This window comes from Octopus sinensis, linkage group LG13 (genome assembly GCF_006345805.1).
Source record: "Octopus sinensis linkage group LG13, ASM634580v1, whole genome shotgun sequence".
Classification (NCBI taxonomy): Eukaryota; Metazoa; Mollusca; class Cephalopoda; order Octopoda; family Octopodidae; genus Octopus; species Octopus sinensis.
Genome location: NC_043009.1, coordinates 19,345,177 through 19,372,692, shown reverse-complemented (window position 1 = coordinate 19,372,692; position 27,516 = coordinate 19,345,177). Strand labels below are relative to the sequence as shown.

General features: G+C 37.2%; 1 protein-coding gene across 5 annotated transcripts; it reads left to right on the top strand.

Moving 5' to 3' along the window:
- The first annotated feature begins 714 nt into the window (after positions 1-714).
- LOC115218440 (polyprenol reductase) lies at positions 715-26,917 on the top strand. 5 transcript variants are annotated; one of them, XM_036508182.1, is made up of 6 exons: positions 742-1,267; positions 7,059-7,061; positions 10,295-10,383; positions 16,863-17,063; positions 18,701-18,835; positions 26,564-26,917. In XM_036508182.1, exons 1-6 carry the CDS (start codon positions 1,092-1,094, stop codon positions 26,821-26,823), a joined length of 864 nt encoding a protein of 287 aa, XP_036364075.1. In that variant the 5' UTR covers positions 742-1,091; the 3' UTR covers positions 26,824-26,917. The 5 variants fall into 5 exon arrangements, with proteins under 5 accessions (XP_036364077.1, XP_029644119.1, XP_036364076.1 ...); XM_036508183.1 differs by lacking the exon at positions 7,059-7,061 and having other exon boundaries at positions 732-1,267; XM_029788257.2 differs by lacking the exon at positions 7,059-7,061 and having other exon boundaries at positions 739-1,267; positions 10,256-10,383.
- Positions 26,918-27,516: the final 599 nt, after the last annotated feature.

Sequence of the window (27,516 nt, the reverse complement as noted above, 5' to 3'; positions counted from 1 at the left end):
TGAAATTAAAGTGTTTATTTGAGGAAATATTGAAGCAGCTTGCTCCAGAGAAAGTAATAGATTTTTTGAAAACAAATGGCATTATTGCCACAAGAAAAACTTGTTTGCACACAGATGTGAATGAACACTTTAATTTCACTTTATTACAGTATTTCTTTCATATATTTGCTTTTCTTTTTTCAAAAGAGTTTGTTGTTATTTCTGCACTCATATTTTTTGTAAATTTCTAGAAAAAAAAAATGAACACTTTAATTTCACTTTGTCATATTACTGCGGGAAATTTTGAAGTTGAAATTTTTTTTTCAGAATCGGAATCTCCATAGCCTAAGAGGTGGGATTCCGTTAAAAAAACATGAAAAGGGGAAGAATTCGGTTTACATCTCCGCCATGTGAGCCTCTCACGCATTCATCCACGACGAGTGTCTGAGGTGAAAAGACCCACGTTGGTTCGGTACTACTAGCGAATATTGGTCCCGATGCGCGCACACGCGCAATCGCGCATCCGCGCTAGCTAGTCGTAAGTAGTCGATCCTACAACGACTACCTAGCAAAGTAAATAAAACACACAATAATTTTTTTACACAAAGTAAATAACACACAAAAATACAAAGTAAGGATCGACTAGTCATGACTATCTAGCGCGGATGCGCGAGTACGCGAGTGCGCGCACCGGGACCACTGTTCTCAAGTAGTACCCGTTGGTTTTACTTCCGCCGACCTCCTCGTTCCCTCCTCCGATAAGGCCTCTCAGCCTTTGACATCACTGACCCTTCCCTTCCGTTCACCTTATCTCCTCCACAACACTTAGGTAGATATGCCCTAAAATCGGATCTGATGTGTATTCCCGACCCCGCCTAAAAACGCTAGCGCACTGGTGATTCGAGCGATCTCTGGTTTCATCAGAGTCGTTTATTATTATCAGCAGACAACAGAAGTGAGCAAGAATTCTGTTGGATGAAGGGAAGTAATTCACAAGCGCCAGAAATTATCTTCGCCAGGAAATGTACATCGGCCAACGTTAATTATGCTCGCGTTAAGCTGAACTCTTAATTATTACTTTTTACCTTTTAATTGTATCATTCTTTTAGATAATGATTTCTTTAATGACTCAGCTATGGCTTTTCATGACCTCTGGCATTTTAATTGGATTTCTCTGTCTTAACGTTATCCCAGATAAATATAATCTAATTCACAAACTGTATCTGTTCGGTAAAATGAAACAGTACGTTGACTGCTACATTCGGTCGCCTTACGATTTACCAAAGCGGTAAGTTTCGAATGTTTCCCACATAGCAACAGTTCAGTGTCACTCACCGCTGGATTTCGTTTCCTCATGACTTTCTTAATTATGCATATTTTGAAATTTTGCAGAAATACGTGTTTATGTTTGTAAAATGAACAAACGCAACCAACCACATGGTTCCGGGTTCATTCCCACTGCGTGGCACCTTGCGCAAGTGTCTTCTACTATAGCCTCGGGCCGACCGAAGTCTTGTGAGTGGATTTGGTAGACGGAAACTGAAAGAAGCCCGGTACTATTTAAGAAGAGTGGTCCCGGTGCGCACAGTCACGTACTCGCGCGTCAGCGCTAGCTAGTCGTGACTAGTCGATCCTACAACGACTACCTATCCTATAAAAAATGTTCAAATTCGGTTGAAAGTTATTAGATAAACATTTGGTACCCACATCATAACTTAGATGTTTTTTTTTATATAGGATAGGTAGTCGTAGGATCGACTAGTCACGACTAGCTAGCGCGAGTGCGCGCACCGGGACCACACTTCTTAAATAGTACCAGAAGCCCGTCGTATATATGTATATAAATATATATGTATGTTTGTGTCTGTATTTGTCCCCCCAACATCGCTTGACAACCGATGGTGGTGTGTTTACGTCCCCGTAACTTAGCGGTTCGGCAAAAGAGACCGATAGAATAAGTACTAGTCTTCCAAAGAATAAGTCCTGGGGTCGATTTACTCGACTAAGGCTGTGCTCCAGCATGACCGCAGTCAAATGACAAAGAAATAAAAATGGCGGACGTAAAGAATGTGGGGTCAATATAAAGATCTTCACCTGACTACCCGGGGGGTGGGGAGGGGACTTTCGAAAAATTCACAAGATCCTGTAAAATGGGTGTGTGTGTGTGCAGAGGCCTTGCTCACCTATTTCAGGGTCCAGCTTTTGACTTTATCATTTTGTTTTTGTCTTATAGCTACTGTAAATTTATGGGCTTATAGGGTGGGGGGTGAGGTTTGTTTAGGGTGTAATTCTTTCCTGTGGGTAGGTGCAGGAGAATATGGTAGGTATCTGTGTGTGATTATTTGCGTGTGTATTCCTTCGTCCATGTGTGTGCATGCATACATGCGTATGTATATATGTGTGTGTATGGTTGCATTCCTGTATTCTTGTGTTTATGTGTGAGTGCTTTGTGTGTGTGTATGTACATATGCATTGTGTGTATGGTTCTGTGGTCCTCTGTCCTTGTGTGTGTGCATGCCTGTGTATGTGTGCACATGTTCGGATTTTTATGCATAGTGTGAGTGCCTGTCCATGTGTGTGTGTGCATGCATATGTGTTTATGTAAGTCTATGTGGTGTGTGTATGTGTATATCTGTCTACACTACCTGCTAGATAGATAAATACAATATATTATTCACTTGATGCCTCAAATCACAATGGTAAATTTGAAGAAAGCCTTCCTCACTACTCATCATCATCATCTCCTCTCTATCATGGATCCTTCCAGCCTGAAGTTTTCTTCTCTGCTTGTCACATCACCTTTTTCTCTGATACCAGTTATGTCTCACGATTCAGAACTCCTTCATTTACTTGGTATTCATCCTTCATTCTTAATACTGTTGCTTTCCTCTCACATCTTACATTGATTACTTTTCTCCACCACCAGACACAGCTCTCCTCCACCACCATACATCTTTCTTTCTTCACATTCTCTATGTCTGCCACTCTCTTCACTCTTGAAACCTATTCACCCATATGTCATCTCCCTTTTTTCGCCCTTAAAATTTGTCTTCTGTGCTGACATAGGTCGGACAGTTTGACAGGATCTGATAAATCAGGACTTTGTTGTTTGCCAATGTTGGATTCCTTTTTAACTCCAACCATTATTTAATATAAATATATATATATATATATATATATATTATATATATATATATATATATATATATATATATATGTGTTTATGTATGTCTATGTGGTGTGTGTTTGTGTATATATGAGCAAAACGCCCCCTGTCCAATAGACAGTGCTGAGTTGTTAAACATTTAAGCCAAATTTTCTCAAAACAACTTGTCTGACCGTCACCCTTTGAGAAATACTGATTTAACCTAAATTTGAGACACCAGCAAAAGAAGAAATAAAGATAGACTGTTTTATATTCCAAAGAAAAACGATTTTATTCAACACAAATATGCAACCGAAGAATTTAAAGTACCAGTAATGGATAAGGCTGTTTAAACAGTAAGCTTGGCAGGAAAGAAACGTGCCTTTAAGCAGTACAAAAAACAACAAAACATGGAAGGTGCAATTATGTACAGGTTGACGGAAGAAAGGCAGGACAAAAACGATGCATGCAAATGGGTTAGCTGGAGGTAAATCTAGATGGTAAAGCATGATGAATTTATGAACGTACCTGGGACAATAATAAGTTTATCCGATAAAACATATAGGAAATCAACTTGGGGCGATTTTTGATGAAAAGCAACAACCTAGGGAACTAAGTAACTAATTTTAAGCTAACTTACTTTACAGGATGATCAAGAGCATGGAAAAGCTAGTGGAGTGCAGCCTTGTAAACCACATTCCTTGTTACTCCTGGAGTGGAGTAGAAAGGGTTTGTCGAACAGCCAATACAATACAATAATGGTTTTCTTTCACTAAAAAACACACTTTTTTTGGTTCAAAGCTGCAAGGCAACAAAAATCATTTATTAGCAAGAAAATAGTATTTTCTTCCTTGAATAAAAAGCAATCAGTGTTTCTTTACATTAAAAAATAATTAAGTATGCCTTTATTTCAATAAAATTTTTGGTTTTCTTAAACAAAGTTAAGGCAAAAAACTTCTTGAGAAAGCAAATAGTCTTTTCTTCCTTCATGCCAGGTTTGAAGAAAATATCTCTTTTGCATCTTACTTTTTTGGTTTCTTAAATATACTGCATTTTGTGGCATTATTTCAAGCCAGCTGGCTTTCGTTGTGCAAACTATACGTGCATTTTTCTTGCATACACATAGTATCGATCGCAACAGCTGATGTACTTGCACATACAAATGCATATTCCCACGGCTTTATTGATCACATTCTCACCTGGAATCAATTTTTGTAATTTTTTCAAGACTTATACTCGCCCTGGTACCGTCGGTATCTACACATCAAATTTGAGTGCAATCGGATGGAGGATGCCCGAGATCCTAGAAGACACATACACACAGACAGACAGAACAGATTTTATATAATAGATATATATGATATATATATATATATATATATATATATATATATATATATATATATATATATATATTGGGTTGGCAACTAAGTTCCCGCCAGTTTTTAAAATTTTGGAATCTATTTTTTTCGAGAATTCTATTTTTGAATCATTTTGGAATCTATTTTGATTTTTTCTAGTTAATTTTAGTTAATTTTTGTTTATTTTCAGATCATTAAAATGGAATGTCAAGTTAAGAAAAACAAGCGTTTTCGACACCTCCTTTAATCAAAGTTCTAAGGTCGCAAAAGTTGCTCACAACATTTGTGCTGTATATGAAGAGGGTGCCATAGATGAAAGAACCGCTCGTGATTGGTAGGCCAAATTCAAAAATGGAAATTTTGACCTCAAAGATGCACCTCGTTCTGGCCGTCCAGTTGAGTTCAATGAAGAGCGATTAAACAAACTTTTGCACGAAAATTCTTGTCAAACGACAAAGCTGGCAGAGAAAATGGAATGCTCCCACACTGCCATAGAGAAGCATCTCCACTCAATGAGAAAGGTTCAGAAATATGGAGCATGGGTTCCGCATGCTTTAAGTGACAACAACAAAAATCAATGAGCCACAATCTCTGCTGGTTTGCTTGCTCATCACTGCTCAACTCATGGACACAAGCAACGATTTCTTTACTGGCGACGAAAAATGGTGCCTGTACATGAAGTAGTGTAAGGAATGGCTTAGCTCCGGTAACAAGCAACACCACGCGTGAAAAAAGATCTTCATTCGTGTAAAACAATGTTGTGTGTTTGGTGGGACTGGGAAGGGATTATCCATTCCGAATTGCTTGAACAGAACCAAATGGTCAACGCGGAACTCTATGTTTAACAGATGGAATGACTCAACGTGGCTATTCAAGAGAAAAGACCTAATTGGCAGCATTTAGTTCTGCTGCACGACAACGCCTGCCCTCATATCGCCAATATGACCGAGGAAGCCATTCAAACGCATGGCTGGGAATTGCTGCCACACCCGCCGTACTCTCCTGATTTGGTACCAATGGATTTCCACCTCTTTCGATCTCTTTCAAATGCTATGCATGGAATTTTGTTCAGTACTGATGCAGAATTGAGAGCTTGGTTGGATCAATTTTTCGAGTTGAAATAGGGTGACTTCTACCCACGAGGTATTGAAAATCTTGTTGAACATTGGGAAGAAGTTGTAAACAACAAGGGTGAATACATTATTGATTAATTAGTTGTTGTTTTTTTATTAAACCTTTAAAAAAATTTAAATAAAAAAAAACCTCAGGAACTTAGTTGCCAACCCAATATATATATATATATATATATATATATTTATACACACACACACACATGAGGGCAGAAAATTCATAGTCATTAGAGTGTTGAAAAGAGTGTCTTGCAGTATTTCTTTTGACTCTGCACTCTCTGTCCAAATGCCACTGCAGTCAGTTTTGCCTTTCATTCTTTCAGGGTCAATAAAAAAGGAATTCAGTGAGATGGATTGGTGGAACCTTTAGAGGGTTGGTTGACTTGTCTTGAAGTATTTGTTCTAGCTTTGCAATGGTGCTGGTGTCCAAAGTGTATTCACCCCAGTTGGTGGCTTTTCCTTTGGTTAAACGTAGTCAAAAATATTTTGCGCAGGCTTGCATGTACATATGCATGTTAACCTTCACTAAGAAGGACCTGACATACACATGAATGTGTGTGAGTCTGTGTGTGTACATGCCTATAGTTTCTGTCATGGAATTTTATATATATTATTCTGAATCAGTTAAATTGTTCTTCTGCTTAACATTCATTTTTCCATGCTAGCATGGGTTAGACACTGGAATTAATTGAAGTAAGATTTTACAGCTGGTTGCACTTCCTCTCACCAACCAGTACATGTTTTTCAAGTAAGGGATTTTTTATTACAGAGATCTTTGATAGTGCAGAATGACTGATTATATTTTCAATAAGTATATTGACCTCATCACCATTTCACTCAAGTGGAGACAAGTGTGAAATCTCAATGTTCACATGCATTTATGCACAGACACATAAACATATACATATGCATGTGTGCACACTTACACCCACCCATAGACAGTGGACTTCCTGCAGTTTTCATCAATCAAATTCACACACAACCATTGGTTGACCTGGGGCTATAGATGTGTATGTGTGTGTCATCATCATCATCATTTAACGTCTGTTTTCCATAGTTTGGATGATTTGATAGAGTCTGATGAACCAGAAGACTGCATCAAGCGCCAATATCTACTTGGGTATAGTTTCTATGGCTACATACCCTTTCTAATGCCAACCATTTTACAAAGTGTGCCAGGTGTCTTTTATGTGGCACTGGCGGCAGGGAGGTCATCAAGTTGCCCACAAGACAAGAACCTTCAACTGAGGGTGTAGTATTGAGGGAGGTGGCTTTATGCCATGTGATGAAAGGATAAATGACGATAGAGAGACAGCTACAGGTGTCTTACTGTAGGGGAAATACATGGTTACTCCTTTTGGAAAAGAGAGAAATGATGGTGAGACTGTGTTAGAGCCTACTCTCAAGTTCGAGGAAGTGATGCAGTGGATTAGATAAGGGGAGTAGGTAGGTAGGTAGGTAAGTTGGAGGAGAAGGTAGAGGAAGTAGGTATGGGTCAGGGAGGTGGAAGGTGGCAGCACAGATGATGTGAAGTGTATGGGGTTAAGTGTGAGAGAAATGTATAGTGCCAGGGACAAAATCAGAGGTATATGAAGGTGGAAAGAGTGAGAAATGAAGTAGTTGTGAGGAGGCTGACATTGACATCATGAAAGAGTGCACAGGAGAAGAGGAGAGGTAGAAAGGATATTCAGTTGAAAATAAGGGTGTAAGAGGTAACACTGAGCCTGGCTTCATTTTTGCTTGGACAGACATGTCTTCTTGAGCACAACAAATTGCCAATCATCGCCATCTTTTGTCATCTCTTCCATGAGATTCAATGTAAGAAGTTATTGATCATCATTTTGTCCCACATTTTCCTGGGTCCCCCTCTTCCACAGGTTCCATCCCTATTTAGCAATTAGCACTTCTTTATGCAGCTGTTCTCGTCCATACACATTATGTGAATATACCAGTGCAATCTTCTCGCTTCTCTATTACATTCGATACCTCTTCTGCCAATTTTTCTCTCAACACATTTGCACTATGTCGTCCATGTACACTGATGTTGCACATCATGTGGAGCTTGCAAGCATCATTTCTTTCTAGCTTTCACATGTCCTCTGCATTCAGGACCTACATTTCACTGCCATGTAGCATTGCAGTTTAATACACATGTATCATACAATCTGCCTTTCACTCTGAGAGAGCAGCCTTTTGTTACCAACAAACATAATAGCTTTATAAACTTTCTCCAGCTGCTGGTTCTTACTCTAGCATCCTCCTCCATTGCTAATTAAGTCACCCAAGTAATAGAAACTATCTGCTACCTCTAACGATCATCCTGGCCAATTGAGAAAATGCATTTCATTTGTGTTCTTAGTGTTTGTGTGCATCTGCCACATTCAAAATTTACTTGACACCTTTCTGCAATTCCACTGCACCTCTTATGTCTCTATAGTTTGCACTGGTACACCATATGGGAATTTTGACCTTTACCTTTTCTACATCTCAAGCAAGGTTATTTTCCTGAAAAGTTAGTGATTTGCCTGTTTCACTGCTTGCTTGAACTCAGGTCTTTGCCCAGTTAATTTTAATGCCCTTTGTTACCAGGTTTTGCTTCTACACCTGGAATTTCTCCTCCAGTTTTACAATAGATTTAGTTAAAAGAACAAAGCCATCAGCATAGAGAAGCTCCTATGGGCAACCAGTTAAACTGCTGCTATAACCTGGAGGACGAAGAGGAGACTGGGAACTACTCACTGGCCACTTCCTACCTGCACACTCTCACCTTATTGACAGCACCTTCATACATGGCTTGGAGAACTCTCATCAGCCATTTGTTTATCTTTAGTTCCTACATTGGCCACCAGATCACAAAGTGAGCTACCCTCTCTACTTCGAATATCAAGTACAGTGGTTTATTTTTGACTAAATGCTTCTGCTGCAGTTTCCTTCCTATAAAGGGAGCCTCAACAATACTTCTCCCTGTCACAAAACCAAACTGCATCTTTTCTTGGCTAACTCTTTTCCTAATTAGCTATAACCCTTTCTGTAACTTTCATGACCTGGTCCAGCAATTTGATACCTCTGTAATTATTTCTCCCTAAATCATATCATTAACCCTTGTAACAGTTGACTATAATGCAACTATACCAGTCAGGTATGATACCTTTCTGTATAATAACTGTATGGGGGATTAGTCTGTATCCCACTCTGCTTGTTATTTTTGGTATCTCAGCAGTAAATCCTCATAGACCAGGCTTTCTCTGTCTTCATATCCTTAATTGCTTTATCATACTGCTGTTAACTAGGATAGCAGGATTTTGTAGAGTCCATGTTTGGAAGACTCTTCTTCTGTCATGCATTCTCCACATTTAATAGCCTTTCATAGTAGCACTTCCATGACTCTTTCTTTTCAGAATTATAAAGCGCATGTGTACCACCATCCATCTAAACACACTTTTCTCCTGCAGCATCATGATTTTCTTTGTTACACTGTTTGGCAATGTAGAATACCCCATACCTTTGCTCCTCATACCATAGAACATTGGCAGACCTCTTCCATTCTGCTTCTCTCCTTGCTAAATAAACCTGTCTCCTAGCTTTTCTTCAAGTCACCTATTATATTTCTCTGCTACCCCCATTTTGCCAATTCCTCCAGGCCTCTCTCTTTGCTTTTATGGCTCTATCTATTTCACTATTCTGCCACCATATTATCTTTGGCTAAGCTGGAACTTTGCACCAGCCACAAATAATGTCTGCTGCCAGCAGTAGACTGTCTGAAGGAAACTTCTGACTCTCCTTTATGTTATAAGTCTGTATCTTCTTTTCTTTCTTGTTGAATGCTTCAACTAGTATTCCTCTAAACTTCTGAAGTTTGAGTTGCAAATGATCAGGTCATTTGCATTTCAGAATTCCAAGAGCTATGTTCCTTCCTCATTTCTAGGATCAAAGTCAAACATCTATGTAGACCGTGAAATCCATTGGGTTGCTGCCTATGTTCAAGAAATCACTACCCACAATGATAAGGTCACTGTCATTTGTCATGAAGGTAATCTGCCAAAAATCCTTTTGTTCATCTGCCAGTCTTGATTGAGGAGCATATACAAAGAGAAGTGTTGCTGCAGTATTTCCCAAGATTAGTCTTAGCTTAATTATCTTATCTCACACTCTGACTTCTTTGAACATCTCTATTCATTTCTCTGCCAAAAGCATGCTCAAATCTCCCACACCATCACTATTTCCCACTCAGAAGAAATTATATCTCTGTTCTTTACCCATGAGAAGTCTAGCTGAGGTTCCCCTCCATCTTACTTTTCTCACACAACACACACCTACACATCTATACACAACACTGTTCTAGCATTTTAATAATCTCTCTAGATTGGCTTTTCATTGTGGCCATATTGATTGTGTCTGTTTTAAGGTTGTGGATTGTTTGGGAAAACTAAGTGTGTAGCATTTGAAAAGAAGGTTCATGCAAATGTTTGCCCAAATGCAAAGGGCTTGTGCATGTGCCCAGTTAATTACAGAAACATTATTGCTCCATGAATTACAATATTGCTCAAGTCCTGAAAAATAGTATTACTGTTATTTTACTCTGTAAAATGTAAATGCTTTAAAATGTTATTTATTTTATGTTGTTATATTTTTTTTCATAGCTTTTTCAAACATTTTTATCTGTTTGGTATGTGCAACAGTGGAATAATGCTATGTATTGTGCTGTCATCATCTTTTATACAACCTTTCACTTCACCAACTGCATTATTAGGCTGCTCTTCATGGTCAGGTAAGAAAGATATTTGTAATATACCTATCAATGTATTTGTGTTTGAAAATGAGTTTACTGTTGTTATATAGCCCTAGTCTGCACTGATCCTGCTGGCCTATGGTCCATTGCTGGTTGTTCTTTACTCCCCAGGGAGGCTCTGATCAAGTAAACATAAGATTTAAAATATCTGACATTGGCATCATGTCTTTTATTGGGGCAGAGGACTACTTATTTGATGTGTTTCTTTCTAAGGTGACAGGCATAACTGCAGAGAGTTTTGGCTGCGATTATCTCTACCATCTTAGTGAAAGTGAACAGTTGTGGAGAGGCTCAGTTATTTGACGAGGTGTGGTGTGTAAATATACAAATGTATTTGAGGGGTGTACTTATAAATTTTATATGCTACATATTGTAAATAATGTCATTGATTATTGGGTTTTTGACAGGACAGTCATAATTCAATAGATTCCTAATAGTAGGAGTGGCAATATGTCAAAGCCATTACCACCACCACCATCATCATCATCATCATCATCGTTTAACATCTGTGTTTTCATGCTGGCATTTGTCAGACAATTTGTTGAGACAGCTTTTCTATGGTTGATTACTCTTATTGTTGCCAATCCCTAGGCCAGACGTTTTTCACAGACAGATGGAAACAAGTAACATTGCTTGTATAATGATGATTCTTATTTACAGCCATCACATAAAGTCAAAACAAGGTTATACACAGACAGACACACACACACACACACACTCATACACACAAACTCAAGGCTTGTTTATTCATGATGTTCCTACCCTTACCCACCCCACCATGTACACCAGAAGTTTGTTTTTCCCTCACTTCCCTTGACTAATCAGTAACAAACCCCAACCCCCTACTCTCTATGACTCCACACTCCACTGCTCACTCATTCATATATTAAATAAAAAAAAAATGTAAGTCATAACAAACACACATAACAAGGTATTCATTAACAACACTAGAAATCTGTATATATTTATTCTTTCAGGGATAATAGTTTGAATGGTACTTATCATAGCATATGATCAAGTGTTGGAGAAGGAATGATGGCAAATTTAATGAAATGGATAAAATTTATCATGTGTGTAAATCTGCCAACTTTTTTTTTCTTACCCCACATACTGATGCTGCCAGACTTTAATGTACCAATAACTAAGCAGCTTTACCACTGAAATCACATCCCTTCTTCTTGTAAGTTCTAAAACTTTAGTGCTTTAACTGTAAGTGTAGAAATGAGGAATGGTAGGTCTGTTAAAAGGGTGGAAATGTTGCAGAGGAGATGAGTAAATTTATGTTATGTAGAGGAGGTAAGATGGAAGGGATCCTCATCCAAACTACTCACAGGCAACAAAAAACAGTAGAAATTCTTCTGCATTAGATTACACTCACACCAGGAAACAGCTTCACTAGTCAGTTAAGGTGAGACAGTGTCACATGACAACTTGCTGGGGCTGCCTGCTGGAGCCTATGCGGCAGGTATTTAAAGGAAAATTTGACAAGATAGTCAGTCACCGGCTGACACTCGCTGACGATACATCGAAGAGGCCAGGGAAGAGAAGAAAGAAGAAGAAAGAAGACATGTACCCAACACCAGAGCTGAACACACCTCCGAAAGGGGGGGCCCCGCCACGTCAAAATGGTAGAGGAGTAGGGGCTGAAACCGGACGTGGTTCCTCCTGATGATGTCTTGAGCTAACTGGATCCTATAAAGGAGCTGTTGTGGTAGCAAACCACGAAACACGGTTGTAATTCCGCAAATACCAAAACCTTTCCTGGTGAGGAATGCACCTCCTAATATAGATTACAGGATAGTGACTTCAGAGTTGGAATGGGGCAGACACAGGTGACTTGGAGAAGGAAGATATAGAATCTAAAAGACCCAGAATTGGGAATAGATTTGGAAGAATTTTAATTGATGCATGTGACTGTTGGGAAGAAAACTTGTAGCATAGATGGCAACTGGGAATTTCTCTGAAATAACGTGAATAAGGCTACAAATCAGACATGTAAATGGAGGCAGGTTTGGAAAACATAGAAGGAAGATGGTAGAAGAAAGCGTTACCTAATGCTATAAAGATAGCTAAATGATAGGTATACGTGACTGAAGGTGAGGCAGAAAGGATGAGATGTACACTTGTTCTGCAGTGTGAGGATCAGAGGCATGAAGTGTTCACGATTGCAAGACAAGGTATGAGAGAAAATGGAAGTGTATTCAGAATTCTGAAGCTATCCTCACCATTGACATGGAAGACAAGGAAGTAGCTTGGAAGTGTTGTTATGAAAGGCTACTGAACAGGAAGGATGCATGGGATCAAAGAGGTGCTACCTAATTTTGACCTTACAGGAGGACGAGCAATTCAAGGTGACAGCAATGTGGTAAGAGAAAGCAATCAAGGATGTGAAGAAAAGGAAAGCTGTGTGTTCATCAGGGATAGCTGCAGAGATATACTAAATATCTGGTGAGGTAGCATAATAGTTACTATCCAGATAGTTAATCAAGCCATACGAGAGGCTGTCATACCCAATGACTGGCATGACAATATCCTAAGCTGCTGTAAAGATAAAAGAGAAACGACTATAGAGGTATCAAACTACTAGATCGGGTTATGAAGGCCACAGAAAGAGTCATAGCACACTTAATAGGTGACAGTAAAGCTTCATGTGATACAATTTGGTTTTGTCCTTGAAAGAAGCAGTAGCAGGGAAAATACTTGGCCAAGAGTAAACCTCTATTCCTGACTGCCATTGATCTGGAGAAAGCTTTTGACAGAGTACCAGTAATTTAGTGGTCACTGAGGAAAATAGGCGTAGTTCAATGTAACGGCTGTACAAGCTATATATTCAAAGATATAGTTGGTAAAGAGAGTCAACAACAATTTTTGTTTTGGTGTAATTGCAGATCATTTTTTACTTCCTCTTGTATATATACTACACTCTGGCCATCACTTGCAATCACATATGACTGCTGTGCTATACAAGGCTGTGTGCAAAGAAGAAATCCATTTGAGAAATTACATATCCTAAATCTGTTATTGTGAATCACTTACACCACAACCATGTTGTAACCACCATGTATTGCCTCTTTACTTATTTTCAAGGATAAAACTTATTTATTGATTTTACTTATTGAACAACTAAATTTTACACTAGTTCACACACTCACACACACAAATTAACATATACATATATGTTGGTTTTATGCACAATGTCTGTCTGTCAAATTTCACTTACGAGATTTTGGGTAATTTGACAAATTCTATCATTGTTTTGATAAAAATTGTTCATTGCTTGGAAAATATTGGTCAAGTTTAGTAAAATTTCATATGTACTCAATGCATGAAGTGTCATAGTTGGGCCCAAGGCCCCATGAAGAGCCCTCTGTAGGAGCTAGCTTAAAAGCTGCCTGATACGGTGGCTTTTAAGCTGGTAATTTTATAAATTTTGGTGATGTGAAAGTAGATGGTTTTCCAACTTGCATTTGGTGCTGTTTTTAGTAGGTATGAATCAGTTTAATTGTATATCTTTTGTTTATCTTTCTTTCTTTCTCTTTCCTCCCTCTCTCCCTTCCTTCGCATTCCTTCCTTCCTTCCTTATTTCATTTATTCATTCATTCATTCTTTGTATGGGATTTTTGATTAGTGTGGTGGATGAAGATAGTGTTCTGAAGCTATGTTGTTAGGAAAAGAATGCATTGTTTAGTATTGTTAAGAATGAATCTTTCTAGACTGGTTTAAAGAGTAGTGAGGCTATTGTTCACAGGCAGTTGAGATGAGTATGTGTAGGTGATGTTACTTTGGTTACACTTGCTCAATTTTCAGAGCAAATTTAATAGTGTTGATGAGGAGTTGATGATGCTAGTGAGTGCAATAATTTCTTCAGATCCTAAGTATTTTATATCTATTTATGTGATTTTTGTCAGGCCCTTGCAATCTTCTGCTATATTTCTGATATATAATGGAATAAAGTGTTAAGGTCCTGCTCTAAGCACGAAATTCATTTTATACATGTAGTGTTCTTGGTGACTATTTAAGGAAGTCTTTTGGTAAAGAAGTTTGGTTACTGTTGAAATGTGGCTATGCCACATTGTACATGTGGTCTGCTGAGAGTGTTCTTCATCCTGCTAATTATTCTCAGTAGTGTTTTACAACTTCATTTGTAGTTTATAACGAATACAAATGTTTATTAATCTAATATGTTTAATTTCCTTTTTGGTCTGTTTTGATGTTTTGAGGTTGTTTCTAGTTCTGTTAGATTGGTTGTTTTAACTTTGTTATTAGTATCGTTCTTTTGTCTTTTTGTGGATTATATATCTTGGATGCTTTTCCAATTATTTTGTTAAACGTATGTACTGCAGAATCTGTGTTTCTGATTTTGGAGTAGAGGAATTCCAAAAACCTGAATATTGTTTGTTGGTTTAAGTGATTCAACTGAATTTTTTTGAAGTATTTAAAATGTTTTATTCATTGATGAGTATTTGGTGATAATGATTGGCAGGTGATTAGCAGAAAGTTGGGATATTCTTTGCCATTTGGTCGTGATACTTGGTATGTGAATGAGCAAATCTATAATCAAAGGTGTCCACTCATGACTGTACTATGTTTTGTATATCTTAGATAACATTATCCAGTGTATCCTTTCTGCTTTCAAAATTGTAGGATATAATTTAATGGGGGAATTGGCAGCTATTTCTTGCAGGTGAACAACTATGTAGAAATTTCCTTATTTGCTTGACTTAAGTTTGTTGAGATATGAAGGTGTGTTGGTCATTTAGGATAGAAAAGGACTTTAGATGTGATACTTCTTGTCTCTTGCCTGTGTTGATTTTGTGCCAGGTGGTGTTGCCTGTATTGAAGTCTCTCAGTATTAAAATAATTTAGTAACTCCTGATAGGATGGTAGTGTTGGTTTTCATTTTGAATGCTTCCATTTCTATCCTACTCTCATGCTCTCCTTATAATCATGTATTGAGTGTTGTAGTACCTATGCATTATTTTATTTAGGTAATGGGAAATAAAAGTAATTTTTAAACTGTTTTTATGTTCAATTTTTTGTATTACATGGTGTTCATTAGTTACTTTGGTTGTTGTGTATTTTGTGCATAATACTTTTGTTTTAGTTTTGTTTTGTCATTGTAGTGCTATGTACAGGCAACAAGTTCTTGTTGGTGCTGAGAGTTGCAAGTAAAAAGGCGTACTTCCAGTTTACTGTATTCTGAAATTTTAAAAAGTTTTCTCCTTATCCAGATAGTGGGAATTGCTTCAAGGCAAATTTGGCTGCTAATTCTAAATCAAGTGGACAGGGCAGTTGAAGTTTTACTACTAGTGGATAGCCGTTTCAACTCTATTTGGAGCAAATTTGTAACTTGACTGTAGCCAATCAACTGAAGTATTTATTTAATAATCAATTTGTCTTTATTGCAAAACCTGCAGTCTTACATAGAAGACATATAATCCTAGTTTAGTGAAGAATGTATGATTTTTATTAGTTTCATCATATGTAAAAAAAAAAATGCATTTCAGTCACTAGATTAGTGTATCTGTGAACATAATGCAGCAGTTTCTGTCATAATATAAACAGTTACTCACAAGTACAGTTGAAAAAGGAATGCATTATCAGGTTTTTCTGTCTTCTGTTCTACTCTTTTGGTTATTTTCCTGTCGTTTTTATTAATTGTGTATTGTGATGTTTCCATCCATATATTAGCATTTATCTTAATGTCTCTGTAGGTAATTTTATCTACGTAAATAAAACAAAAGGAAACCACTTTTGCCATGGCTATTTTATATTTTGTGAGGATATGTCCCAGTGTTCGTTATTATTCTAGTGGGCATTTGTGTTGCTCATAATGCTTAGAAAACTACCTTCAGTTGATATGTTTACAGGGGAAGGTTGAGACTCATTATCCTGTAAATATAGACTAAGTGGAATGTTGTGAAAACCATCTTGGTTTGTATTATTTTCTATAGCACGATGGGAGTGCATCTGATCACCTAAAATTAGGTTAATAGTTGAGTTGTACTAAAGACTCGGTTCATAATCTTGTGAATTTTATTTTGTCTTAGCAATTGTTCTGCTTCTATTGCAAGATCTGCATTTGCATCTTTGCATAATCATGCATCACTTCATCTGACATTGGAAGTCTGTTACAATTAGCCAGATCCCAAAGGATTTGTCCCCACCATGAGTAGGTTGATGATAGGAGATGAAATTTGAACAAAGAGTTGCAACAGATAGCATATTGTATCTCATTTAAGGCTCTAACAATTCTGTTTATCTCTATGAGTAGTAGATACTTTATTTATCAACTATTTAAAAATGAAATGCAAAGTTGACTTTGGTAGGATTTGAACTCAGAGTGCAGAGATACAAACTAACAAATCTGTCAATTCACAGCCTGCATGTTATTCTTTTGTATTATTTTTTCATACATTGAGTTCTGTTGTACTTATGCTTTTTTTTTACCTTTGCAGGGCCGATTGACAACTTTACAACAGTTCTAGTATTGTCTTGCATTACTGTGCACACCTGTAGACGCTATATTGAGAGTAGAAGTGTCAGCATCTATTCCTCAGCAACTATTTCCATACTTCACTATATTGCAGGCTTTATTCACTACTTTTCATTATCTGCCATCCCGACACTGGAATCGGCTGTCATTTGCAACAATACCAGTTAAGTTTTTCTTACGTTTCATTGTCTTAATTTGAAAAAACAAACAACACACACACACATGCTATACATACACACACCACACCACACACACACACACACACATGCACAGGATAAGGGTAAAATGTACATGACTCAGTGATTAGAGCGTTGGGTTCACAATCATGAGGTAGTGAGTTCAATTCTCAGACTGGGTTGTGTGTTGTGACCTTCAGCAAGAAACTTTCTTTTATTTTGTTACCCTAGCTAAAGTCTACTTCATGAATGAAAAATTTACAAAAACAGTTAATTCATACATTGTTAAAGAAAAGAAATATCTATTATAGTTATTCCTTTAAAAAAATTTCAAATCTAAATAAAATTATGCTTCTTGTAGTAAGAATACATTTTAAAACATATTTAAAATTGCTTAAAAAAAAGCAGAAATAGGCTCAAATTTGGAATTGAAATAACCTCTGACTTTTTAGAACAGCAGAAGACTTAATAGAACATAGTAATTTATTATAAGAGGAAATGATGATAGCATTAAATCAAAGTTTGCTTGACAGCATACAGGGTATAGCATTCAAAGGTATGGTATAACAGTATCCTAAGTGAGCAAAAGAAAAGTTTGAGCTACTCGTTATAGGGTCACAAATCTAGAGGAAGGTGTATTCAGCATAAATAACATGTAACACTTACTGTTAAAATGTGAATGGGATAAATGTTCGAACAGTCCATAATTAGTTATTTAGTTTTAGAATGTTTCTTCCTTCGATATTGTCCACATGGTAGAGTTGAGCTCTGACAGCGACATGACAAATTACGTTGGACTTTCTTGGAGGCTTGGCTGGGATTGCTAGGAAACTTCCCATGTCTAAGTGACTGACAGCAGTGTGTATCTATGCATGATGCCACGCAGTTGCCTGAACCAACCAAATCGAGCATAGCTGGATAACAGTTCCACCAACGGGAAATAGTGCTCCTACATGACCAGCTCAGACTGAAAGGGCGATTAAAATAAAGGAGAAAACACTATGAAAGAAGTTGTTTGTAGCCTGCTGCTCTGAAAGGTGGTCTCCTTGAGACAAAGCAAGCAAAACCTGACATAGAAATGTGATAGCAACTGTCCAGGAAACTGGAAATCACTGGAAGTCAAAGTATATGAGAGTGCAATGTTGGCTGCTGAGACATTAGCTGTGCCAAGACTTTGCCTGCAAGAGTGGTAAGTCGTTTGCAGAGGCAAAAGTGTTTTAAGTCTGCAAGAGCAGTGAATCACTTGCAGAAGCTGAAAGATTAGATGCAGGAAGAATGAAGTATGCAAAAAATGGTGTTCCAGTGTAACTGCTGGAAGCACTGTGAAACAACGCCAATTGCAGAATCTGATGCAGTATTCCCCAATGAAATCTGTGCATTGGAGACTGAGTTTGCAAGACTAGGTGTTGAGTAGAAGGCATTTCACAGCATTAAAAGGCATGTTACAGAATGGATGCACATGAGAGTATTAAAAAAATGCAAGGTAGTTGGTTGAACTAACCAAATTATGCATAACTGGATAACAGTTCCGCTAAAGGGAAATAATGCTCCTATAATGGTATGCAAATCCATTAACTTTGCATTGTTTACTACTGTTTAAAATAAGATATAATTTTTGTTTCAGAACTCACTTTTAAAGAATTGCACCTCAGCAAGTTGCACCTTCTACATCTCCTTGGGTTTTTACTTTTTGTAGTTTCTTCTTGGAAGCAGAACCATTATTGTATTATGCTGTCTAACCTAAGGAAAAAACAAGCAAGTAAGTATTTTATTGTTGCTTATTTTGGTAATACTGCTGACGTTGGTGTTGTTGTAAGGATCCTGATGGGTTCCAAGAATCATTTGGAGTTTTGAGTTTCATTTGCTCCTTGCTAAATACATTCCATTCTTTCAAATCTCTTTCTTATTCAGGTTACTTTTTAAATAGCAGTGAGTCCTTGAACTTCTTACCAATGAGGAATCTTATAAGTCTAGTACTTTTGTGTTTTGTCTCGTCTTTTTTTTTCCATATAGTGCCACTGAATAAAATAAAACAAAAAAAAACTATATGACACACATAGACATCTCAATACTGTAAACACTACAAATATTTCTTCACACACCAACACTCACACACACACAAATGCTAAGTGTATAAGATACGTCCATCCATCTTCACCCACTATTTTTGGAAGGGTCATAGGGTTAGAGTCCTCAGACACCGCCTTCATTGTATGCTATCAGAAGCAGCTGTCACTACACTTTTTGGCTGCATTCCCCAGTGTGACTACCTGAGACTATGGGTATTATCCAACCATTTTATGCTTTGTCTACCCTTATGTCTCCTGCCACTTGGCTTAGGTTGAAGAATATATACAAATGTGTGTGTATATCATCATCATCGGCATTTAACGTCCACTTTCCATGTTGCCATGAGTTGGACGGTTTGACTGAGGGCTGGCAAGCCAGAAGGCTGCACCAGGCTCCAATCTGATCACATATATATATATATTATATATATATATATATATATATCATCATCATCATCATCATCGTTTAACGTCTGCTTTTCATGCTAGCATGGGTTGGACGATTTGACTGAGGTCTGGCGAACCAGATGGCTCCACCATGCTCCAATCTGATCTGGCAGAGTTTCTACAGCTGGATGCCCTTCCTAATGCCAACCACTTCGAGAGTGCAGTGGGTGCTTTTAAAGTGCCATCGGCACAAGGGCCAGTCTGGCGGTACTAGCAACGGCCACGCTCGTAAATAGTGTTTTTTACGTGCCTCCTGCACAGGAGTCAGTCCAGCAGCACTGGCAATGACCTCGCTCAAATGTTTTGTTCATGTGCCAGTGAGGCGATGCTGACAACGATCACGCTCAAATGGTGCTCTTTACGTTCCAGACAGCTGCTCTGGCAGTGATTCCGCTTGGATGGAGCTGTTAGTGCTCCACTGGCAAAAAGTAAAAGTGAAGAAAATAAATGCATTCATAAAGCCAATTACGCATAGGTTTGGAGTTTAGGATTTGCTAGCTAAAGAACAAAGGGAGGTGGGCAGGTACACAGAATTTAGGGGTATTCTGTGAATATAGGTTAAATGTTGGGTGAGGGTACGAAGGCAATTGAATAAGATCTAACTTTTAAGGAGTTGTAGTGTTTAGCACAATTGATTTATCTGGTAAAGGGGCAAGATGTCTGGGATTGTTTTTGTTGTATGGACATCCCCAGACGATAAATAGGCTAGTCCAATACATATAAATAGTGGACGTGATAGCTAGACGAGAAGTGTTGTGTAGAGCAAGCCGAAGCCATTGGTAGACTAGATGTCAAGTTCTGTTGAGTCGAGTTGTCGGAAGTGAGAGTTCGGTAGTTGAATAGAGGTATGTTATTAGTGAAGGCACGCCATCCGAACATGCGATATAACAGTGGCAACGAGGTTTCAAATAGCACCGAAATGGAAGAGTTACTGAAAGCAGTTGTCAAACAACAAGAGCAGCAACTACAGAAGTTAAGAGAATTGTTACTGCAGTCAAGAAATACAACAGAATCATTTTCAGCAGATGGTGTTGTAAATTCCATCGAAGAATTTCACTACAAACCGGATGAAGGAACTACTTTTATTGCATATTACAGACAATACGAAGACATATTCCGAGAGGAATGCAAGGAATGGTCTAGTGAAAGGAAAGTAAGGCTCCTTTTGTGAAAGCTTGTCCCTCCGGAACATGAAAGTTTTTGTAACTTTATTTTGACGAGAAAGCCTACGGAATTGTGTTTTGATGAAACAATAAATATTTTGACTAATATTTTTAGTGAGTAAAGTTCGCAGTTTAGCATTCAATGGGAATGTTTAAATTTAAAGAAAAATGAGTTCGACGATTTTGTAACATATGCCGGTATGGTTAATAAGGTTTGCGAAAGGTTTAAGCTGGAAGAATTAACGCCAGATATGTTTAAGTGCCTAATATTTGTTAAAGGGCTGGTGGCAATGGAAGATGCAGAAATTGGAAAAAGAATATTATCAAAGCTGAATGAAGATGTGAAACTAATCTTGTAGAAAGTGGCTGAGGAATGCCAATAAACCTTCGAGAAGATACAAGAAAAATAGAAGACAATAATAATAATGTACAAACATGTAAAGAAAATACTGATAGAAGAAAATAAATAAATTCAAAATGGTGCTATGGTGTGGGGACCAACATTTGAGGAAAGATTGCCCCTTTAAAGATAAAACATGTTTTAAGTGTGGTAAAATTGAGCATATACAGACGAAATGCCGGTTGAAGAAAATTGCAAAACCGAAGAAAGTCTACTCAACAAAAGTAAATTATACCATACAAAATCTATGATGGTAGAAATAAATGGTTTTCAGACCAAAATGCGATTAGATACCAGTTCAGATGTATCAATAATAAATATTGCAACATAGAGTAAGATAGGTAGGCCGGCGTATAAAAAAACTACTAGGATAGCTCACGGTGTGTCAGGGGAACAAAGTTCAATTCTTGGGTGAAATTTCACCAGAAAGAAAAGTGAACTAATGGTATCTAAGAATACAATGAATCTGTTCGGGACAGATTTAATTCTTCGGGAAGAATTCGACATGTGGTATCTACCACTGAATACACTATGTAATAAGGGGAATATGTCACAGTCTGTGTCAGAGAAAGCATTGGAAAAATTGAAATTTAAATTGAAAAAGATGTATCCTGATGTGTTTTTGAAAGAAATCCGTAGGTGTAAAAAAAATCAAAGTAAAGTTTGAGTTGAAAGAAAATGCAGTGCCAGTGTTCAAACCAAAGAGGAAGGTACCTTTTGCAGCGTGAAATCAATTTGAGAAGGAATTAAAAAGATTGGAATGTATGGAGGTAATTGAAAAGGTAGACTACTTTGAGTGGGCAGCTCCTACTGTATATATTCAAAAAAGAAGAACAACGAAATAAGAGTATGTGCAGACTTCTCAACTGGTCTTAATGATTGTTTAAAAGATTACAATTATCCACTTCTGAGGCCAGAAGAAATATTTGCTAAGTGCAATGGTGGGAAAATTTTTTTCCAAGCTGGATTTGTCAGAAGCCTACCTCCAATTACTGGTAGATGAAGAATGTGCTGAAGTATTAACAATCAATATTCATAAAGGTCTCTCACCATTTCAAAAGACTGCTATTTGGGGTTAAGGTCGCACCAGCAATATTTCAGCAAGTGAAATCAGATTGGAGCCTGTTGCAGCTTCCTGCCTTCCCAGACCCCAGTCAATAGCAGTCAAAAACCACTATGAAGCCACTGTTATCACATATTTTATCTCCTCACAATAAAGCTGTCTGCAAATGACATGAGATATAGAATCCATAATTGAGGTATAAAAGTTTAATTCTTTATTGCAATGTCAATGTTAGGAACCAATTACACCATATTATATACTGTTCCATAAAATAACAGATATAAACAATATAACAATCCCATTCCTCTCATCCAGAGAATATTCCTAGAGATACAAATTGATGCAAAATCATGCCTTGGAATTCAGAATTTGAATGTGTGGATAGAGGTTGACACTTTATTCTTTCTGGTCGGGATACATTTAAGCCGCAAAGAAAATAAACAAAAAGACTTTTAAAATATACATTGAATTTTTTCGTATTTGCATATTCATATAAAATATATGTCTTTGAATTAAATATTAGATATATATATATATATTAGATATTTAAGCTGCCAAGTCCTTCAATGTCTGGATTCAAATAACCATAAGTGCAAGAATGAACATACAAATACCTAAAAAATTCAATGTATATTTTAAAAGTCTTTTTGTTTATTTTCCTTTAAATCTCACCTACTGACGAGTACAAATTCAACCTTTGTGATATTCTCTCATTGTGGAAATCTTGGTCATTTTGTCAGAAACAATTGTTTGGGAGTATGAAATAAAAGATAATCCATTTTAACATCCAATCTACTTCATTTCATTTCTCTGACGAAATTTATTGAACTTTGTTTTATAAATTATGTCTTATATTGATTATTTGTTTACATACTTTCATACCTATATGATTTTAAAATTTGTAAATTATGTACAATGAAAAGGCAGATAAAAATTCATAAATAACATATGACGAAAAGAATATATATTCTTCAGGATAAATATAATATATATTGATATTTATATTAATAATAATAAAATTATATATGTGTGTATGTATATATATATATATATATATATATATATATATATATATATACATACACACACACACATACATTCATTTATATATATATAACAATATATATGGCATAGGAGTGGCTGTGTGGTAAATAGCTTGCTTACTAGCCGCATGGTTCCGGGCACCTTCGGCAAGTGTCTTCTACGATAGCCTCAGGCCTACCAAATCCTTGTGAGTGGATTTGGTAGACAGAAACTGAAAGAAGCTCATCATATGTGTGTGTGTATATATATATATATATATATATATATATATATATATATATATATATATATTTATATGTTTGTATGTCTGTGTTTGTCCCACCCCACAATCACTTGACAACCGATGTTGGTTTGTTTATGTCCTCATAACATAGTGGTTCAGCAAAAGGGACTGATAGAATAAGTACTAGGCTTACAAAGGGGTCAATTTGTTCGACTAAAAGTAATGCTCCAGCATGACTGAAACAAATAAAAGAATAAAAGAAAATAATGAGAGAGACGGTGATCCCTGATTGGTGGAATACTTAACAGTTGGTTTCGGAGTATCTGATGGTGGATCTATGTCTCTTCAGGTGATTACAAGATGTGTCCTCTGGAAATAATGACTGTGCCACAAGATATCAACTCGGTTTGTGCTTAGAAAAGCAGCAAATTAAAAGATACTTCATCATCATCATCATCGTTTAACGTCTGCTTTCCATGCTAGCATGGGTTGGACGAATGACTGAGGGCTGGTGAACCAGATGGCTGCACCAGGCTTCAATCTTGATCTGGCAGAGTTTTTACAGCTTGATGCCCTTCCTAAGGCCAACCGCTCCGAGAGTGTAGTGGGTGCTTTTACATGCCACCGGCACGGGGCCAGTCTGGCGGTACTGGCAATGACCTCGCTCGAATATTTTACACATGCCACTGGCACAGGTGCCAGCAAGGCGACACTGGTAACGATCACGCTCGAATGGTGTCTTTTATGTGCCACCAGCACAGAGGCCAGATAGCCGCTCTGGCAACGATCATGCTCAGATGGTGCTCTTAATACCCTACTAGCAGGGGGCTCAAGTGCCAGTAAGGCGACGCTGGTAACGATCACGCTCGAATGGTGCCTTTTAAGTGCCACCGGCATGGAAGCTGGTTAGCCGCTCTGTCAATGATCACACTCGTATGGTGCTCTTTGCACCCCGCTAGCACGGACGCCAGTCATCGAATTTAATTTTGATTTCACTTGCCTCAACAGGTCTTCACAAGCAGAGTTTTAGTGTCCAAAGAAGGAAAAGGTACGCATAAGTGGGCTGGTAACGCCCCTGGCATAGGCCACGAGATTATAGTCTCATTTGGCTGCCGGGTCTTCTCATGCAGAGCATATTTCCAAAAGTCTCGGTCACTGAATGCATAATACAGTGAAAATGTATTAAATATAACTGTTAACAGTTTTGGATATATAAATGCCCATGCTCAGGCTACATGGCACACTTACACTCACTTGTACCAACATCCACAAAGATATAAGCATACACTCACATAGTGGATTAAATAACTACTTATTGTTTATAAGAATGGATGAGCTAGTTTTAAGTTTAATTCGTCCTTAAGGTAAATTATGATTATTAATTTGGTTAATGGTTACTCAAATTCTTGGTTATGGTTACTCATTTCCACCTCATTGTGCGAAAGTGCATTTATAAGCGTGTAAGCATCTGGAGAGTCTTTCAGAAACTTGATTAATGATCTTCTGATTGGTCCACAAAATAGACAGAGATTCCTAAAAGCAGAGTGTACATCTCCTGGATGCTTATAAATGCACTTTCACACAATGAGGTGGAAATGAATTTGAGTAATCATTAACGAAATTAATAATCATAATGTTGTGCATACCTTATTGTGAACCAAGTTAGATCATATTTACTTTTATTGTCTTTAAATCACCACACAAAATTAGCCAAAGATTTTGAATGCCTCTTGTTGATTTTCTTGATGCTGGCAACATGGTAGTAATAACAATTCTTGAATGAATCAGCCATTGCTCTAATGTAAACATATGGTCATCCCCTTGTGTGTATGGTACATTTATATACAAGATTCATACTCTTAAAGAGGGTCATCAGTGGGCATTTTGATTTTTCTCTGCATGAGAATTTATTACATTTAGTTGTATTTGTGGCAGTTCTGATTTCATCTCCTGTTGGCTATATTACGATTATTGCTACCACCATGATGTGACGTTTTTCAGTCTGTTTTATATCTCCTTTCTTGGCATTTGGATGTATATGTTGGCTGTTTTTAAATTATGTCAAGAAGGAAGTAGTTCACATGTCATAAGTTATAGTTCCAGTAGGTGGATTATTGAACTGCTGGTTCATTTTACTGTTATTGATGTGGTGCATATGCTGCTCTAAATTAATAGAATTAGTGTATGATAGCTTCATTGTGTGTGTATTAAAAATAGCATGGTATCTATTGGATTTTGGGAAACATTGTCTAAAACGGCAGAAAATTCCATAGTGATCTTTGTTGAAACATTTGAACTGTGATTGGGTTGTAGCAGAGGACATCATGATTCTTATATTTGTTGTTCAGCTTATTTGTTCTTGTTTGTTGTACAGGGTTGGGATTTAAATATTTAACTATCAATTGATAAATTGGAAGTTTATCATTTCTTTAATCTGGATCTGTTCAAAAACCATTCTATGACTAATGTACAGAATCTTCCTTGTCTGTTTTTTAATGTCATATTTAAGTACCACTGAGTTTTCTGTATATCAGAAAATTTCCAAGCAGTTCAGTGTTGCTGAGTTATAATTGAGACAACAAGTCATCATTGTGAACAGAGTGTCGTATGTTTCACCTTTAATTCTCATATTCATCATCATCATCATCATCGTTTAACGTCTGTTTTCCATGCTAGCATGGGTTGGACGCTTCGACCGGGGTCTGGGAAGCAAGGAGGCTGCACCAGGCTCCAGTCTGATCTGGCAGTGTTTCTACAGCTGAATGCCCTTCCTAACGCCAACCACTCCTTGAGTTTAGTAAGTGCTTTTTACGTGCCACTGGCACAGGTGCCAGGGTAGGCTGGCAATGGCCACGATCGGTTGGTGGTTCTTACATGCCACCGACATGGAAGCCAGTCATGGTGGTGCTGGCATCGGCCACGTATGGATGGTGCTTTTTAGGTGCCAGGGTAGGCTGGTAACGACCACGAACGGGTGGTGCTTATTCATGCTTATGAATATTAAGTTAAATACTCGCAAGTGAGATGTTGTTATATGTATAATAAATTTTTATGTTTTTCATTTTCAATATTTTGCAGATCAAATAAAGAATACAGATTATTATATTCCCGATGGAGATCTCTTCAAGTTCATATCTTGTCCCCATTTTCTCATGGAAATACTTATTCATGTATCATTTAGCATGATGTCATATTTTTCTAATATACCTCTGTTATCTTTACTTTTATTTGTGATTACCAACCAATTAATTTCTGGTTTCTTGAACCATAGGTGGTATAAAAACATGGTACCATCCTATCCTCAAGAAAGAAGAGCAGTTATACCTTTTCTATTTTGATATATTTTATATATTTTTATATACTTCATATCTTTAAAAACATTATGCTCAAAATTTCCTTTTGATTTGAAATAAAATAAAATTTATTAAAATCCATGTATTACCTTTCATTTATGGTTGTCATCAGAAGCTATTGTAGTACCAGCTAATGTAGGACCAGCTGAGCAACTCAGTAGTATGCCTGTCAACTCCAGTTTCTTAAATCTTAATTACCTTACATTTCTTTATGCAAACTAGATATGCTGGTTAGTTGATATAGTTGACACTTCTCATTTGCAATATTTTCATCTATCTACAGTACAGTAGCTCACAGCTCTTGGTATAGTGTATTAAATCATCTAAATAGTCTGAACTCCTACAGTTTTATGTCAGCTACCCCTGGAGGAAAATGTTTCAACTCTAACTCTCTAAGTCAGCTTGGTAGGTAATGAAAACAATCATTCTAGACATGTCCCTTCACATCACTCACACAGACAAATCCCCAAAGCTTCAAATCATTAGTTGTTTGCTCATAGGAGCATAGCATACAGTAAAATCAGTTTTAAATCAAATCACCACAAACTGGGAGGTTTTTACCTTCCACCGTAATACTTGGAAAAGTACTATCAGAGAAGCAGAGGCTACCTTTGGGTATTACACAACTTATTTGTTCTCTAATCTTTTAAATTGTGGTCTGAACTTCTAATTTCTTGC